Source organism: the organism of the source record quoted next, unplaced genomic scaffold (assembly GCF_019419815.1).
Source record: "Pyrus x bretschneideri cultivar Hongxiangsu unplaced genomic scaffold, Pyrus_bretschneideri_v1 Contig6, whole genome shotgun sequence".
NCBI classification, from domain to species: domain Eukaryota; kingdom Viridiplantae; phylum Streptophyta; class Magnoliopsida; order Rosales; family Rosaceae; genus Pyrus; species Pyrus x bretschneideri.
Window position 1 is genome coordinate 3138204 of NW_025999798.1, and position 17737 is coordinate 3155940.

The 17737-nt window shown below is 36.4% G+C and overlaps 2 protein-coding genes and 1 long non-coding RNA gene across 10 annotated transcripts; 2 read left to right on the forward strand and 1 right to left on the reverse strand.

The window, feature by feature from the left end:
- The first annotated feature begins 1954 nt into the window (after nucleotides 1–1954).
- LOC103953530 (transcription factor WER-like) lies at nucleotides 1955–3579 on the forward strand. Of its 2 annotated transcripts, XM_048571708.1 has the most exons (4): nucleotides 1955–2129; nucleotides 2395–2524; nucleotides 2764–2793; nucleotides 3063–3579. In XM_048571708.1, exons 1-4 carry the CDS (start codon nucleotides 2012–2014, stop codon nucleotides 3490–3492), a joined length of 708 nt encoding a protein of 235 aa, XP_048427665.1. In that variant the 5' UTR covers nucleotides 1955–2011; the 3' UTR covers nucleotides 3493–3579. The 2 variants fall into 2 exon arrangements, with proteins under 2 accessions (XP_048427665.1, XP_009363558.1); XM_009365283.3 differs by lacking the exon at nucleotides 2764–2793.
- A 992-nt stretch (nucleotides 3580–4571) lies between these two features.
- Nucleotides 4572–14894, reverse strand: LOC103953531 (carbonic anhydrase 2). Of its 7 annotated transcripts, none has more exons than XM_048572156.1 (10): nucleotides 14689–14894; nucleotides 14428–14504; nucleotides 7944–8005; nucleotides 7498–7632; nucleotides 7321–7369; nucleotides 7074–7190; nucleotides 6611–6664; nucleotides 6083–6168; nucleotides 5269–5374; nucleotides 4572–4884 (listed from the first exon to the last, which is right to left on the reverse strand). In XM_048572156.1, exons 2-10 carry the CDS (start codon nucleotides 14479–14481, stop codon nucleotides 4720–4722), a joined length of 828 nt encoding a protein of 275 aa, XP_048428113.1. In that variant the 5' UTR covers nucleotides 14482–14504; nucleotides 14689–14894; the 3' UTR covers nucleotides 4572–4719. The 7 variants fall into 7 exon arrangements, with proteins under 7 accessions (XP_048428113.1, XP_048428115.1, XP_048428114.1 ...); XM_048572158.1 differs by having other exon boundaries at nucleotides 14428–14517; XM_048572157.1 differs by having other exon boundaries at nucleotides 14428–14583.
- Nucleotides 14895–15264: 370 nt separating this feature from the next.
- Nucleotides 15265–16937, forward strand: LOC125471613. The gene is made up of 2 exons (XR_007253727.1): nucleotides 15265–15753; nucleotides 15850–16937. It is a non-coding gene; the product is annotated as an uncharacterized LOC125471613 (long non-coding RNA).
- Nucleotides 16938–17737: the final 800 nt, after the last annotated feature.

Sequence of the window (17737 nt, forward strand, 5' to 3'; positions counted from 1 at the left end):
TGCGGTAGCACGTGAACCTGTTAGATTGCCCTACAGGTTAGTACAAATTATTGTTACTTGATAAGATTGTGCAAATAGTTGGAGGAGGAATTTAATGACCCTCAAGTCATGGAAACATGCAACGGTAATAGGTTACGAAATTAGGAAAACCAAGCTATGCAATAGGACAGATTTTCATTGTGTTCGGAAGGTGGATGGTACATCATAAATAATTATACGAGTGGAGGGATAATTGAAAAATAAAACTTTCTACCACTTGTATAATGACATGTAGTGTACTCTCTGTCTTCCGGGTACATGCATTTGATTTGACGGTTGAAAATTCAAAAGAATGTGTGAGAAGTAAAAATAAGTGTAGATAGCACCACCCCATTAAAATTCAACCATTTACTGTATCAATGCATTCCATATGAAGTATTGTGCATGATCAACGATGCTTACATGGTCTCTCCCCGTTGAAAAACAAGGACATGCATGCAGCAGTTGAAAATGACATGTAGGGACTTGAACATTATTGCTATTTAGTACTGATGGTCAGGCAGTGATTTCATATCCTCAGTACCTCTATATCTATGGCCACTTGCATCACATATGGAGCTGTCGTGATGATGCTTCTCAACACCAGTCAGTTTAGTGAAGCTGCAGTCTAACTGGGCAAGCAAGTTTACATTTGCTTGGAAGTTCATTTGTGCACATGCGTTCTTTTAGACGATCAAACAACAATTGTTCATATATAACATTGCTTTAATTTACGAAAACATTTTATGGCTATTATATTCTACGTTTAACTAATATATGTACCAATAGCTTTTCCAACTCGTAAAGCGCACATCATGTGATCGAGAGAACTAAAGAATTCTTAATTTGTAATTTCTTCTTTTACTTTCGAGTCATATTTAGGCGCGCGTAAAATATTAATTTTGTGATACACTAAATTATATAGACACAAAAAATTGAAAATGAAATTTGAACGAAAAGGATTACTGTTCTCCATGACACATGTTTAGGTGTTTAATCCAAACAAACATGAAACATCATTTGAAAATTTGTAAAAGGTCAACGATCGAGAAAGAACATACTTGCGTTCGTAGATGCTGCATTTTCTAGCAGCTAGGCCACCCAAGTGGTTAGCTTGGTCCTTGGACACAAGGGTACCATTTGGTACGCAGGCGGGACGAAATGGGACAAAACGAGACGAAACGAAATGAAGGATTAAATGACAATCGTACCCATCCACTCCGACGAGTTCAACCTTACCTAAGCCACTGCTGATGAATTCAACATCATCCCTCACATCTTCCACCTAATCATCCCCGTCCCATCCCTCAAGCGACGACGTTAGCCACATCCTGCGAGTGGGTGGTCTTGAGGTTTTCGTTACTAGTAGGGAGGAAGGAGGCGACAGGAGGAAGGTGGGATTGTGTTAGCCTAGGTTGTTGGGTTTGTGGTGGAGGAGGAGGAGGCTACAAGAGAGAGGGAGGCTACGGGAGAGAGGGTATATAGTGAAATTAATGAAAAAGATGAGGAGTATTGTTGTCCAAAAAGTTATAATTTTGTGTTCTATGGGCTAGAACAAGTCGTTCCAAGGGGAGGGTGGCAAAAAAAAATTAACTAAAATTTGTTCCATGGGACAACACATCCCAGACAAATTAGCGCACCAAACGTAAGACGAGTGCGTTCCGTCCCATCTCATGTACCAAACGGTACCAAGATGCATAAGTCGACCACTCACTGTCAAGGTAGTTAGCTAATATAATATTATAATTAAATTGAATCCATGGAAATCAATGCTCTCCGGTTGCCTAGCCGACAATCCAAATTATTTACAAAAATACAAAAGACTTCCCCTGCAGTACTACTGCAAACCCGGAAATTAACAAGTTCAGTACTACATAATTATTGTATATATATACACTTGAACATCTAAAACACAAGCTATAACTTTCCTCTAAAATCTAAGCCCTCGGAGCCCTTTCATTTGTCTCCTAATCTCTGTGTGTTGCCGGTAAAAATGGAAGGAGAATATAAGTACAAGAAGGGGTTATGGACAAAGGAGGAGGATGAGATTCTCCTGGACTACATAAGGGTACATGGAAGAGGCCGCTGGAACCGCATTCCCAAGGTCACCGGTAAGAGCTATCAGTGATATATCTACATATCAATCTATCTATCTATCTACATACATACATACATACATATATATATATATATATATATATATATATATATATACTTACATACACACACACACACACACACACACACACACATATATATATATATATATATATATGCTGCACAAATGTATAGTACTAGTGTATAATTATGCAATATATGCACTTAAATTCTTTTTTATTCCTAAAAATTATAGTACTGATTTAGTTATATACGTAGGCTTAAGGAGGAGTGGGAAGAGCTGCAGGTTGAGGTGGCTCAACCATCTCAGCCCAAATGTGAAGCGCGGGGATTTTTCTGAGGAAGAAGAAGACCTCATTATCAGACTTCACAATCTCCTTGGAAACAGGTTATCTCTATATCCTTCCTTCATTTCATCTTCTTTTTCCTCTTTCCATATAATAGTTGGAACACACACACACACACACACACCTATATATATATATATATTGCAATTCACATACTCAGGCAATATATAGAAACATAATACACGACACACACACACGAAACCCCTTCTGAAGGGGATCGCGCTCGACTATTGATAGCTAATGCTCTTGTGTTTGACGTGTTCGTGACCATGCATAATAGCCTTGCTATAATGTTGAGCCAGAAAATAAGGTAAAATCACTAAACGCTAAACATTCATTATATATATGCTCGCTACTTGGTCACGAAACAGTCAAATAGGAGAGCACTACTTTATCTCACTCCATAAACAGTGAAGCGAGATCCCCTTCTGTTTTGGAGTATTGGTAAGACCAATAATTGAAATATATATGGGTAAATATAAGTTAACTCCGTGATGAATAAAACGCATAACACAACTCGTTTTATTCTTATTAAAGTTGTTAATTAATCACTGATTATCCTGTTTAATTTGCGCCAAGGTGGTCTCTGATTGCGGGGCGTGTACCAGGAAGAACTGACAACCAAGTAAAGAACTACTGGAACACTCATTTGTACAAAAAGCTTAACGCCATAAAAAAGCAGCAGACACCTAGAAATGTTGCTGTTGTTTCGACGTCCAAAACAACTACTCACAGCTCTTCTGCTGCTCAAGAACTGGCAGGAGACAAACTAGTACACCAACACAAACTGCTCGAGGCGCCGGACTCGGACTCAAATTCCGTCACGAAGAGTAATGATCAAAACCCAAATATGGATATTGTTGCAGCTGAGGATTCTAATGCAGAAGAAGAAGAGATAGAATGGATGGCCAAGCATTGTACCGAGTTGCTTTCTTGTTCTAGTTATGGCAATATGATTAGCTGGGACATGGTGGAATTTCAACAAGGATACCATCTTGACCTGTTGTAATTAAAATTCTAACGTGTTCTGGTTGATCATAAGTTTGAGTTGATAAATGATTTGTTTATGATCAATAATAATTTTCACTTATCTGAATTATGTGCCATGAAAAAGTAAGATGTAATTTAATTAGCAACACATAAATTGAATTTAATCTAAATTTAAAATTTGCATACTAATTATATATTGGTGTATATATAAATAAAGGGAGTTTTAACGGAACCCTCATGATACTGTTCACTTTTAACTAAAATAATATTTTTACTTTAAAAAGTCATTCCTAGTACTATTCACTTACAAAAAATTTTTATCTTTTTTTTAATTAAAAATCAAAGTTTTCAAACCATTTTCATTAGTTTTTCTATAATAAATATACGAGGAAAAAAAGGAAACTCCGGATGGATGGATCAACTTTTGAACTTATAATCTAATGTATTGTCTGTCAAAAAAACACGAGTTGCGCTAGCTTGTGATGATAAATAAAACAATCTGGGAAATCAACAACCCTTAGACTCTGGTACCTTCCATTACAATAAGTTATTTGTGGTTTGGATTTGGTTTTTGGAGCAGTGAACCATTGACTCGAGCTTAAGGTCCTGCTTGGACTAGTTTAGGGTTGTCCACGTGCCATATGCACCGACGTTTTCATTTTAAATATTTTTGCTTGCATTAAAATTATATCAAGAGAAGCTATCGTGTTTGTTTTGGGCTTATGGTCACCTAATCACCACGGTTTCAAACGAATCCCAAAATGTAGGTTGTAGAGTTTGGTTTCAAGTGTGATTTCCATTGGGTTTGGATCCACTTTTCAAATAGATTTTGTGGTCAAAGCTTGTATTTTTAAGAGGTAAGTTCAAGGGTTCGTCCATCGGATCACGTGATTATGCAGCTACACGCATAAAAAGGATCCAGCATATTGTTTTCTCTCTAGACCCTGTCCATGATACCACTTGATTTTCCGGTTGGATTTAAGTGTTGGTGACAAGAAGTTTGCATTGAATCTTGTACAATCTCAACGGCATGTTTACTTGCATGATTTGAGCATCCCTATTGAAAGGAGAACTTTTGACATAGTGCAAAAAAGAGAATGATTCACCAAAACTATACTTATTTTAACACCAGACAATCCACAAAGACTATTATTTTGCCAAATGTTGTTCCAGAGAAGACGCACTGTGACGAAATTCTTTTAGGAAACGAAAGGAAGGTTTCTGCTTTCTGGACAAAGTTTGATGCTCATACGGTCAAATTAGGTGTAATTTTGAAATCAAGATCCCAAAGCTGGAAGCTGCCCTTGACGAAATCGTAGTATCCGCCTTTCAGACTCAGAGTCTTGTTCACCAGCGCTTCTCTCACAAATGGATATGTCAATAAATTTGCCAATGACACGTTCACAGACTCCTGCATCGTGATCACAAACTTTTAGAACACAAGATGGTCGACCTTGGAAGAATCTGAATTAATTTGTTAGTCCAATCGTTATAATAATATGTTATGTTTAGAAAAAAATACTAACTAATATTCAATCATCATGTGTATACAATTATGTGTATCTTCTCGCATTACATAGTTAGTGTGATGAGAGAGATAAACATATGATTGTATACAACTGGTGATATACATAGGAGATTTTCGACTATGTTATACAACACATGGCCAAATAACGACTTTAAACAAACAATCACCGTTGGCTTTCATTATAACTTTTAGGAAGCATTAAGACCATGATCTTTTCTAAGAAGAGCTATGATTTCCCGTTTTTACTTTTAGGCAACGAAAAGTTACCTTCTCCAAGTTGGTGCACTGCTCTGTGAAACTTAAACCGCTGCATGCTGCTTTGATCTTGGCCTTTGCCGGTGCGCAGATTTTCACCCAGCTCTCTATGAAGTCACTGAAAATTCAACACGCAAATGGAACACTGTTAATGCATGATCGAATCATTTTAACTAAGTTAACTGGATGAGAAAGTACTGGTTTCAGAATGGCATTGTTAAAAAGTAATAAAACTGTAAAAGCCGATTGCCTTGTGTAGTTGTGTCAGTATATGCATACGATTAAAGGAATGAATATAAAAAAGAGTAGCAAAATTTTGAGCTGCACGGACAGTACTGAAAGTTACAAAGAATTTCAAAGATAAATTGAAAAAAAAAGCAAAGAATCTGAAGCTGTCATAAGCACTGTAATTGTCCTTCTACTTGTAGCTTTATCCAACTTTGTGGATGCCACCAAAAACAATGGTACCACAGTCTCTGTAGAATAAAGTCCTTCATATTCGTTTCCTATTGAGTAGGACATGACACAAAACAAATATTATACCAAATAGCAAATAGCAGCAACACCACATGGGAATTGGGAAGCAGAAGCCAACAATTTTGGAGTTCAAAAGGCAAAACTGTTGAAAAAAAAAAAGGTCTTTCTGCATATATCCTTGATTATTCTTAATTAAAATATTTGTACTTAAATTATTGTACTTAGAGGAACTATTCAACTTTTGAACCAAATTAAATCAAATTATTGTACTTAGAGGAACTATTCAACTTTTGAACCAAATTAAATCAGAAAGATGCAAAGTGTGTTGCTATGATAAACGAAGGCTTACCTAGCAGTGGATCCATCATCAGGGATAGACATGAGCCCCTTTATACCTCCACAGCAGCTGTGTCCAATCACCAAAATATTTTCCACCTGAGGACATGTACTCTCTCTTCGTTTAGTACAAGCGAAATTTCTACCTTAAGCTAGATTAAGAAAATAAAAAATGATTTAAACGTGATATACAATAGAATGAAAATAATACTTTGTCCACGAGAGCAAAATACCACTTACAAAACGCACTCTCTTTCGATTAATTTTTTAACCACATTTCCAAAAAGGGTTTAATAATTAATATCCATTCAGCTTCTAAATCTGCAAACGTTTGAAGCTCTTTCTTTCTGCCCCTTTTATATTGGGGGGGAAACATGATAAGGTGTGCAAGGAAAGGAACAAAGCCAATGACTAGGTCACTATTATTGAATGAATCACAGAACAAAATAATAAAAGTAGAATATGAAAATAGTGGTTCCGGACTTCCAGTCAGTGTAAAAGCAAAGTTGAATATGGAAAGAAGCGGTCGTTTTATCTTCACCTTCAGATGCAATACCGCATATTCAATGGCTGCCCCCACTCCCGAGTACTTTGTCTGCACCACCAGGTACCAACCCCGTTAGGTCAATCACAATACACGAATAAAATAATAAGATGCCAGCAAATTCAGCAAAACATAACTAATGGTTGACGGACCATGTTGCATTTTATATAGTTTTGAAGCAGATTTCATCATTCATTTGGGTTGAGTCAATCACAAATCAATGCGCGATTGTCGCACAGGGTAAGCTCTATTAATTACACTTAATTGTTCATGTCGTGTATACTTCATTTCTTATATGTAAAATATCATTTCTATTGATAAATAAATAAATAACATTTTTGATGTGTGTTCAAGTACTTTCTATTTTATTTTTTGTTTTGTGGTAAGTTATAAAAAAAAAAAAAAAAATGCTAGTGTTGAAGTGAGAGATTAGTAAAAAACTGGGTTTTGGCAGGCGAACCAGGTCAAATGGAGGAACCATGTTGGCGATGTTTCGGACCACAAAGGCCTCCCCTGGTTGGAAATTGAGGATGTGCGATGGGCAAACTCGAGAGTCCGAGCATGCAAATACCATGAACTGCAATTTCACAATACAACCTAATTATTTAGCTCAATAATTTAACAGATTTATTTGAGATATAATTAATTATATATATATGTATTGTATATGATTAAATTATAGCTCAATCGACCAGTTCATCACTTACCTTGGGGCTTTGGCCTGTGGCCAGTTTGCTGTACAGATCAACATCTTTCCTGAAGAGAACAGCAAAGTTCAGGTCCCTCTCATCCAGGGATTAAAGCACAAGGGTATTTTGGTAAATTCGATGTGGATAAAGAAGGAAAGAGGGGAATTTGGCCAACATTCGAAGAACATTGCTTACTCGAATTTCTCCTTCTTGAATTGGATGAACCCGGTTTTGATCCTCTGGACGGGGTCGCTCGAACCGGCCGAAGCCAGCTCAGCCGTTATCTCCCTGATCTTGGCGGCGGCGACGCCCTCGAGGTCCGCTTTTTCACTGTCAGCAGGGTTAGGGAAATAAAAGAGTGTAACTATCAAAAGCCGTCAGATAACACCAATGTCAAAAAAAGGGGACCCACGGGGTGACAGAGGGGCTGATCCAACGCCACTCCGAATGGGCCCCACGTGGCGGCAACGACGAGCGCCTGATAGGCTGAAACGGGAACGCGTCCGAGACGGATATGTGACGGAAACGGAAACAACCAAAATGACAGAGAAGGACAGCAACGTTAATGATAATTACAGAAAATGACATTAAAGATCGTGTAACTTGATCGTTCGGTGTTTGTCCGGACGAGGAGGAAGTACCTTAGGAGCTTGGAAAGTCCGGCGATGGCATCCTCGTACGAGTCCTTCGTCATGCCTTCCTTCTGTAAATTCCCCAAAAAAATCCAACCAATCAAAAAACAAAGGCAGTTTCACAATTCTGAAGAGAAAGTTATTGAATTAAAACCATGCGGATTCGAAATTATTAAAAAAAACAAAAAAAGCCGGTTTATTTCTTCAATGAATGGAAGAATTAACATCTCGGAATTTGCATGATTGTGATCGACGTATGAGGAATCGATTAAGGAGGAGGAGAAGGGCGTGCACGGACCTGCGAATCTGGCGTTTGGGAAAATTGAGAGATTTGAATTTTGAGCTAAGGAGCTAAGATTTGAGGAGGAGGAGGAGGAAAGGGAGGAGGGAGGGAGGAGTGTCTGTCAGTCACCAGAAGTTGGGCGCTACTCACGTAAGTTATGCTGGATTGGTATTTATAAAATAAATGGTGACGTTTGGCAAAATTTAATACCCTCTAAAGTTTTGACTTATATGGAAATTCATGTAATTTTATTAATAATTTTAGGATTGAGCCCCCCGGGGGGAGGGGGGTATGTAGGATAGATTTTCCATTGTAAGAAACACAAGCTGATACGTCATATGATATTATACACGTGAAATAATTTTTTAAATATTCCTCAACTTATCTGATGATGTGCGCAATATAGGTATGTATTTGTGTTTTGAGCAACTAAAAACTCTACCATTACGTAGAAGATTAGAAAATGGAGAGTAAAATGTGGGGGGAAGGCGATGTCAAGCGTTACTTTTGTACTTAGGTAGGTAATGATGCCGTGTGGTTGGGTGTAGATTTGGTGCATGGTAAAGAGGCTGATAAGAAAACACAAAGGGAAATACAACGCGCGTTCTTAGTGGAAGGGAGGAAGCGAGGTTTGTGGGGTATAACAAGTCAACCAAAGACTACAAGTAGGTAGGCGCCACGTGGTGGGTAGAGGCAATCGTTTATGGATAATACTCTGTCTAAATAATATTCGAACACATTTATTATTTAAAAAATAATGAATATGTAACTAATTTTTTTAGATCTAAAAAAACAGAAAACATGTGATATTTATTGTATCAGGCCAAATTTAAAAATGATTACGTAAAGTATCCATTAGTGAGTGCATAAAGTACTCACTAATGACTACATATACGTTATTTTTTTTCAAATTTTAGTTGGAAGCTTTCCACATGAACGGTTGAAATCTGAAATTAAATTGTCACATACGCAACAAAAATAGATTATATATATATATATATATATATATATTTTTTTTTTTTTTTTTTTTTGGGTCATAATATTATCTTCTTCTTTCATCGTCTTCCTGAAGAAAGACATTTTCGGTTTTGATTCGGAGTGGTCGCCATCTATGCAGAGTGGTCGCATTTCTCATGCACCCTTTCCAAAAAGCAGAAGGGCATTTGCAACTTGGTCTTCTTATATTATCCAAAGTCTTCGTCGAGTGTGATGGCTTTGGTCACGCAATTTATTTTCTCCATTTAATTAATAATTTATAAGGAAAATTAATGAAAATTGTTTGAAAATTTTGAGTTTTAACGATAAGGATAAATAAGGAAAGTGTTATTGGCATTCTAAAAATCTCATTCTACACTCCTCACAAATGTATTTTTCTTTCCAAATATAGAAAGTTTAGAGTGTAATGAGATGTTTGAAGTGCTAATAATATTTCCCTAAAATAAAGGGTAAAGTGAATAGTATCATGATTAACTTTTTAATATAAAAAAATAATTTTTCATTAAAGTGAACATAATTATGAGTCTTTTGTTAAAGTTTCTTAATTTTAGAAGAATGAGAACTTGTGATACACACACACACATATATAAAGGTAACTATGAGTCTTTCGTTAAAGTTTCTTAATTTCTAGAAAAATGAAAACTTGTGAAATATATATACACACACATATACATATAGGCGGTCTACATGGTCCACTAACCACCTTCAGGCTTCATCACAAGTTCTCATTCCCCAAGAAATTAATTAAATGGAGAAAATAAATTGCGTGACCAAAGCCATCACACTCGACGAAGACTTTGGAGAATATATATATATATATATATCGAGAAATGTTATTAGTACTTTAAAATTTTCATTCTACTATTAAAGTTTATTTTTCTTTCTAAATATAGAAAATTTAGAGTGTAAAAAGAGAATTTTAGAATACCAATAACAATTCCCTATATATATTCATATACAAGAACTTCATCAGGCGGATGTTTTAATATATCGTTCTTATGTCATCTATTGAGACAATGCAAATAGGATGTTGATACGAGATGCATATTAATTGGAATCGATAATATTTGATATATTGTTATAGTAAGTTTTTAATATGCCTATCAATATGTTTTTGAGTATGCCGGTCCGTAAGCAGTGGATCATAACTATTTTTACCAAAAAAAAACAAAAAAAAAATTGACAATACGAGAGAATTATATTATGAGCATGTTTAGTTAAAAGAAATGGTTAAAGTACGTAAATTAGGTGCTTAAAAATAGGAGAAACAAGGAAAGAGAATCAGAGAACTAGTCCTCCTTTGCCGATCTAACTCAGGAGTTTTACATATAGAAAATTAAATTTTAATCCTTAAATAAGATAAAGTTAAAAAAAATATCTTATATAAGATTAAAAATTGATTTTAGTCCTTAAACTCTATTTAATGCCAGCATATTAAATGTCTAAATTAAATTTTATGAAAATATGATAAATTTTAATTCTCATTATGGTAAGTATCGTATATAAAAATATATTTTCGTAAAGATTCGGCACACATTTTTTTGCATATTTTCTTATGTGCCACTAATTCATTACAATATATTTAAGTACAAACATTTTAGTGCACTAGGTTAGTATAATATGTTTAAGTACGAATATTTCGGTACATTAGTTTTTATAATATATTTAGGTACCGACATTTTGGTACACTAGTTTAGTATTATATATTTAGGTACGGAATTTTTCGGTACACTTATGTTTTTGCATATTTTCTTATGTGCTACTAATTCACTACAATATTTTTAGGTACGGACATTTTGGTGCACTAATTTAGTAAAATATATTATGATACGAACGTCTAGGTACACTAATTAGAGGAAGTAAAATAAATACAATGAATTAAAATGTGTATAATAATAAATAATTTTAATTTTAATGTAATGACATTAAATAAGATATCTATTAAATATTAAAAACAAAAATACAATATAAATTTGAATTAAGTACACATTAGAGGACTGAAATCAATATCCAATCTAATACCAGATTTTTATTGAATTTTAATCTTCTTCAAGGATTAAAGTTAATGTCACATCCCGCCCCGGGACAGATCACTTCTCGGGCCCTCTCACCACCGTAGCACGATATTGTCCACTTTGGGCCCCAACCACACCCTCACGGTTTTGTTTTTGAGAACTCACACGAGAACTTCTCGATGGGTCACCTATCCTGGGAATGCTCTCGCTCACTACTCGCTTAACTTCGAAGTTCCCATGGAACCCGAAGCCAGTGAGCTCCCAAAAGGCCTCGTGCTAGGTAGGGATGAGAATATACATATAAGGATCACTCCCCTGGGCGATGTGAGATGTTACAATCCACCCCCCTTAGGGGCCCGACATCTTCGTCGGCACACATACAGCCAAATTAGGCTCTAATACCAAATTGTCATATCCCGGCCCAGGGGAACCACTTCCCGGGCCCGCTCTACCACCGTAGCACGATATTGTCCACTTTGGGCCCCGACCACGCCCTCACGGTTTTGTTTCTGGGAACTCACACGAGAACTCCTCAATGGGTCACCTATTCTAGGAGTGCTCTCGTGCGCCACTCGCTTAACTTCGAAGTTCCCATGGAACCTGAAGCCAATGAGCTCCCAAAAGGCCCCGTGCTAGGTAGGGATGTGAATATACATATAAGGATCACTCCCCTAGGCGATGTGGGATGTCACAATCCACCCCCCTTAGGGGCACAACGTCCTCGTCAACACATACGCGACCAGGGTTAGGCTCTGATACCAAATTGTCATATCCCCGCCCAGGATGGACCACTTCCCGGGCCCGCTCCACCACCGTAGCACGATATTGTCCTCTTTGGGGCCCGACCACGCCCTCACGATTTTGTTTTTGGGAACTCACATGAGAACTTCCCGATAGGTCACCCATCCTGGGAATGCTCTCGCGCGCTACTCGCTTAACTTCGGAGTTTTTACGGAACCCGAAGCCAGTGAGCTCCCAAAAGGCCTCGTGCTAGGTAGGGATGAGAATATACATATAAGGATCACTCCCCTGGACAATGTGGTATGTTACAGTAAAGCTTAGCACCAAACAAAAGCTTACTAATATATATTGATTGGATAAGGATGAATGGGGATAGCTTGTCCATCCCCGGTGTTGGATATAACCGAGCCAGAAACAAGGAACCCTAAGCAATGTCAGACTATTAGTATAATATATACTATCATATGGGCACACAAATTTTTATTTTGTTTTTGAAATATAATGAGAGAGGAAGAGAGTGATAGAGAATATGGGAGTGAGAAGTTTATTTATTTATTTATTTTTTTAATTTAGAGATATGTTAGGATTTCATGTAGGTGAGGCTTTGAAAAAAAATAGCAAAATTTGATTGTGTGAAATTACATTTATGCCCCATATTTGTATTCAAGTTCTGTTTTAATTAAAGGGCTAAACTGATAATTTTATAGGGTTTTGGTTGACAATGAGTGTTAGTAAAGATGCATGATTTCATGCCAACAAGATCCTCTCCAGATTCTTTTGGTGAGGATCCGTGAATCGTATTTGTACATTGTACATCGTACAATCAGTTTTTATCAAATACTTTGTGTTTAATTTTAAATAAAAATATTTAAAATAATTTCTGACTATATGATATACGATGAACGGACAGAATTAACAGATTCCCAGAATACTCATAAAGAGGATCAGGCAAGAATTCGGATTCGATTTCATGCAAGCAAATTGCAAAAGCTAAACTAATCTATGAAATTATGGGATTTCGTGAATTAATAATATATAATTAGCAGTAGCCTAGTGAACTCCAAAGGAAGCTTCGGTCTTCATACAGATCGTTGAGAGATGCGTCGACCTTGTACTCGATGTAAAAAGATGATGTCGCCAATGTCTCGTTATAATTTAATATAATTTTATATTTTTGTCTTTAATTAGATCAGTTTTGGTACTTGCTCAGCGCAAAACTTTACAGTTTACAGTTACTATGCATGGTAGTGTATGTCTCGTTGAATATTGATATCTAGTGGTGCGTTATTCATGTTGTATTAAAAATTTCCGTCTAGTGTCGCATTAATATTAAGAAATTAATATTCAGTATGTCAAATTATGATTTTAGTCTTTGTAATTTTAAATCGTGAGTTAATCAACTTACTCTAGTAATTGTTCAAGTTTACTAATTGTTTGGTTTTATCAAGTTTTTGACATAAAAAGCTCATGATTGATGGCCGCAAGGTGCAATTTTCTAGACTTGATCACTCATGACTGACATGCTCGTTCGGTTGAAAAAATAGCGGATTCAAGTCATTGAGTTGCAACCATTTTTGAGCTTTTTGTTGTAGCTTACTTTAGGGAGTAAGTCTTTAATAGTTTGGATTACTGGAGTGTCCTATTTTATATCCATTAGATTGACATGTAAAAAAAATTATTATTTATTTAATTTAACCATAATCTTTTATTTTTCATACTATTGAGTATATAGTCGAAATTATTGAAGAAAGATTATAGTTAAGGGAACATGACTTGACACAAGGACTAGGTTTTTTTAACATAAGCGATATGGACAGCTATTGAAATAGTTGAAGGGCAATACCATTTAATTATCATTGCTAAGGTATTCAAAGTCAGTAAGCTTTGAAATTGTTGGTTGTTATTTTTAATTTTTTTAAACAAACGATATTATTTACATTAAAGAAATGTGGATATAATATCATGTATTAAGAAACATGATCAAATGGTTACAATTCAAAAAAATTCAAAACCCAGTTAATTATTTATATTCACGGTTCGATTCAGTTCTAAGCAGTTATGCTAACATAAGAACCGGAACCGAAACCGATATGAATAGTTTGGTCCCGTTCTTGAACCTTTTGTTGACTTTTTTTGGTCAACGCAGTTTTTTTACGTTTTATTTTATTGTGATTTGATTCAGTTTTGCAATTCCACGTTTTATATGCCCACACTTAGATTCGAACTTAAAACCTCTCACTTACAAGTGAAGAAGAATAAGTGATGATGAAGTGTGTTAACTCTAAAGAATATCACTAAACCGTAGTACTAAGTGGTGCCTGTCATTAATATTACAAATAATAACCAGACCGCTATTGAATTCATAAATTTTATAGTTCTTCGGAGTATAAGACTTTTGAATTCATTTAGTCTTCTTCAATCAACGAATGAAATTAAGTTTTCAAGTCAGAGATCGTACCGTGACCTTCGTTGATGTGCAACATAACAAGCATTTTCTAAGCGTTCCAGCCATTACCTTTTCCCTTCCTTCTAAACCTAGTCAAGCAGCCTTACGAAAATTACGCTCACAAATTGCTAGAATAAAGGCATAGTGATGCGTTTGGTGACTTGTGCCCTGTTGATGCTCACGCATATCAACGGTTCACAGTTACTCACACAATGCGGCAATTGCGCCTACCATAGTACCATTGATCATTGGAAAAAGCTAAAGAGAGGTTACCTAGTAAGCTAGAAGCCTAGAACAGATTGGAATCCTCGGTCTTCTTCTGCAGTTGACAGAATTACCAGATGGGGGCCGCACGGCACATAAAGAGGAGAAGAGAGAGAAGTGGGGAAGCCGTCAGCCGCCACTGAACAAAAGTCAAGCGGCCATTGCCGTCGAACAATTTGCTATTCCTGTACTTGTTTTGGAGACAAAAAAACATTCCTCTAACTTGTATATATGCATATTGTGCGCACCATATTTTTATTCCCAAAATACCCAACGGATAAAGGAAGGCTAGTAGCCTCCCATCTCTGTGGAATGAGGATCTCATATTAGGTATGTTACTCCATCACCCTTATCTACCTGTCCTCTCCTGGTATTGAAAGAGATGTTTCCCATCTCCTCATCCCAATTCACCAAAACAACCGCAATGTGAGGGTACAATTTGCGGACCGTTACCGCTTGTCGAGTAATTGTTTTGGTTTATCTACAATACCTTCATGTAGAGTAGTTGTTGCACATAAATATAACAGATATTTTGCATTTAGGGGAAGGCGAAAATCATAATCTAGTCGTATGAGGCATGTGAAATGCGTCACCTACTAACTTGGTATCAAACTCAATACAACTATAACAAGTTTTCAATCATCATTTACGTGAGTCGAATTTGAAAATATTAATAGATTGTAATACTAGTTAGTTATATTATATTGAAAATTATTCGAAGTGAGAATTGTTGTCGTCCATCCACATTAAAGCATGTGGAATGTTAACAACGCTCAAGACGGTGTACAATAAAGTTCCTCTGTAATCCGAACGGCAAGTCGATTAGCAAAAGGGAGGGAAACTTTTGGAGCCGTACAGAAAAAAAGATGCGGGATGACCTTGCGTGCGGTGCTGTGGTGTATCAGCTCCACTTTGGGAGAAGGGTGGGTGATCGTGTGGTGTGTTCATCTATTTACAAAGAGGACCCAATTCAGCCGAAAGCTTGACATATGAAAAGCATTGGGCTGTTGAACTGTGAAGGGATGCGAAGCTGAAAACTTGCATAAGTTAGTCTCTTTGCTATATACTTGACAGGTATGAAAAATCGCTTACAAAGCTGAGTCCTTTTTGTTTCTTTTTCCTTCACAATTTGTGGGCAATCAATAATTTCTGGATTTAATGGTGATATAGACGCCATTTTTCACGAAGGTTACCGATTCCATTCCGAATGCCTTGGCTTTTTGCTGCTTTGGTGCCTCTGGTATTGTTCGAAATTTCGAGTTAGAGTGGTATGATGGCATTGTTCTGTACTGCATTCTAGTCAGTAAAAGTTAATGGATGAGTAGGATACTTACCATGTCCTGTGGTGAAGATTGTTCATATCAAGTGGTAATATTTTTCTGTGGAAGCATTAAACTATTTGGTGACTTGGAATTTTCTCTTTACTTACTTGTAATTGGAAAAAAAAAGGTGTCTTATAAATGTGGTAATTTGGATTCACAGAAGGATGACTGAGGTTAAGTGTGAATTTATAACTCGGCATTCGAGTCAATTAGTAATTACTCAAGGAAACAAAGAAATTATTGGTCAGAAGACAAACGGAATTGAGATTCCTCTCTTTTTATACTGTATGTACCTTGAACTGGGTGATATCGTAGACCTGAGGTGCCCGGAATGATGGTTGCATCACGAGGAACAGTTTTCAAATTGTGTTAGGATCTAAACTTTTATTATCACACATCTGAAAATTTATTTGGACTGCTGAGAATCATTTGTTATAATGATTTCGTGTTTTTTTAGGGAAATCGTCTTACTTCCTCAAATTTTTATAGCTTCAAATTGGTTTCAATCATAGTGACTGCAGTTTCTCACTTAGGTTAGAAAGCTATGGCAGAAATATATCAACTTCGATTTGGCAAAAGTTTACATCTTTACGGATATTTTGTTTGTTTAGGATTATCATATCAACTTCGATTTTTGTGTACAGCTCCAGGGGCATCGATGGGAGAAATCCTAGGTTGCCATCTTTGTGTTCAGTGGAATCTGGCAGTAGTTGCTTCGCATGTAATTTCCTGGTCCAAACTTTTTCAAGACAACTAGTGAATATCAGAATATCACGGTTCATTCTTTTACTCAGTGCTCTCCTTCTCCTGTAATCTCTTGCATAGAAAATGTGCCTCAAAGTTCTAATCTGTCACAAATTACAGACGCAAATACAGAACATGGTCAATCAGTCTTCTAATAAATCAGCATCATCTGGGGTGCTGCAAATGCTTGCTTTTCGTTTTGCAGTTTTACGTGTTTCTTGCAAACTCGGGACTTATTTTCTCTGCAGCATTGATATTTGATAATTAATTGTTAGACTTATTTTTTCAGTCAGCTTGTTTCATGGAATATTTCCTTGATCATGCTAAAGACAACACAGAGAAGGGTTTAGAAACCTGCAGGATTCTTGGCGCCTTTCTTGTAAGATTCACACTCTGCATTGGTTCTAAAAGCATTTTTCTTATTGCATAAGAAACCATCTTCAGATTTCCAGACAGTTTCTTCCGTCTCCGAATCTTGTTTAGTGAAACCCAATCTCTCTCAGTTTCTCACCATTTGCAATCTCGAAATCAGTACGGGTGTGATTACTCTAGTCCTTTAGTCCATATGTACACATTCAAAATGTTATAAACGATCATGAAACTTTTGCCATACAAAACGAATAGTCACTTTTTCCGGTTGGATGGATCCATGCAGGTCATAATTATCTATTCTTCTGCTGCTTGCTTCCTCCTGTATCACTCTACACTTGACAGATTCTTGTTCACTATGTTAACCATTTGTTTTCAGACACATCTTTCTCAAAGTTGTTTCATATCATCAGTGGATTGGCACACTCATTATTCATGTCAGGCGCGGGCACAGCCTCCGCTCTTTAGCTGCAAAATTTAATAGTCTCAGAATTTTAATTGGATTTCAAAGTTAAGCATACATAGGTTAGAAGAACTTAACAATTAGATGCAGTAACATTATGAAGTTCATACCATTTCCCATGTTGGCTTGTACCGAAATACTCAGTTGCCTTGCCTTCTTC

Bases quoted from the DNA above. Each gene is read 5' to 3' on its own strand.
- LOC103953530 (XM_048571708.1), top strand. From the start codon at position 2,012: ATGGAAGGAGAATATAAGTACAAGAAGGGGTTATGGACAAAGGAGGAG. The intron at 2,525-2,763 runs GTTATCTCTATA...CATGCATAATAG, and splicing joins CACAATCTCCTTGGAAACAG to CCTTGCTATAATGTTGAGCC. The intron at 2,794-3,062 runs GTAAAATCACTA...ATTTGCGCCAAG, and splicing joins ATGTTGAGCCAGAAAATAAG to GTGGTCTCTGATTGCGGGGC.
- LOC103953531 (XM_048572156.1), bottom strand. From the start codon at position 14,481: ATGGCTGGAACGCTTAGAAAATGCTTGTTATGTTGCACATCAACGAAG. The intron at 7,633-7,943 runs GTACTTCCTCCT...CCCTGCTGACAG, and splicing joins GGACTTTCCAAGCTCCTAAG to TGAAAAAGCGGACCTCGAGG. The intron at 6,665-7,073 runs GTTCGCCTGCCA...CTGGTGGTGCAG, and splicing joins TGGTTCCTCCATTTGACCTG to ACAAAGTACTCGGGAGTGGG.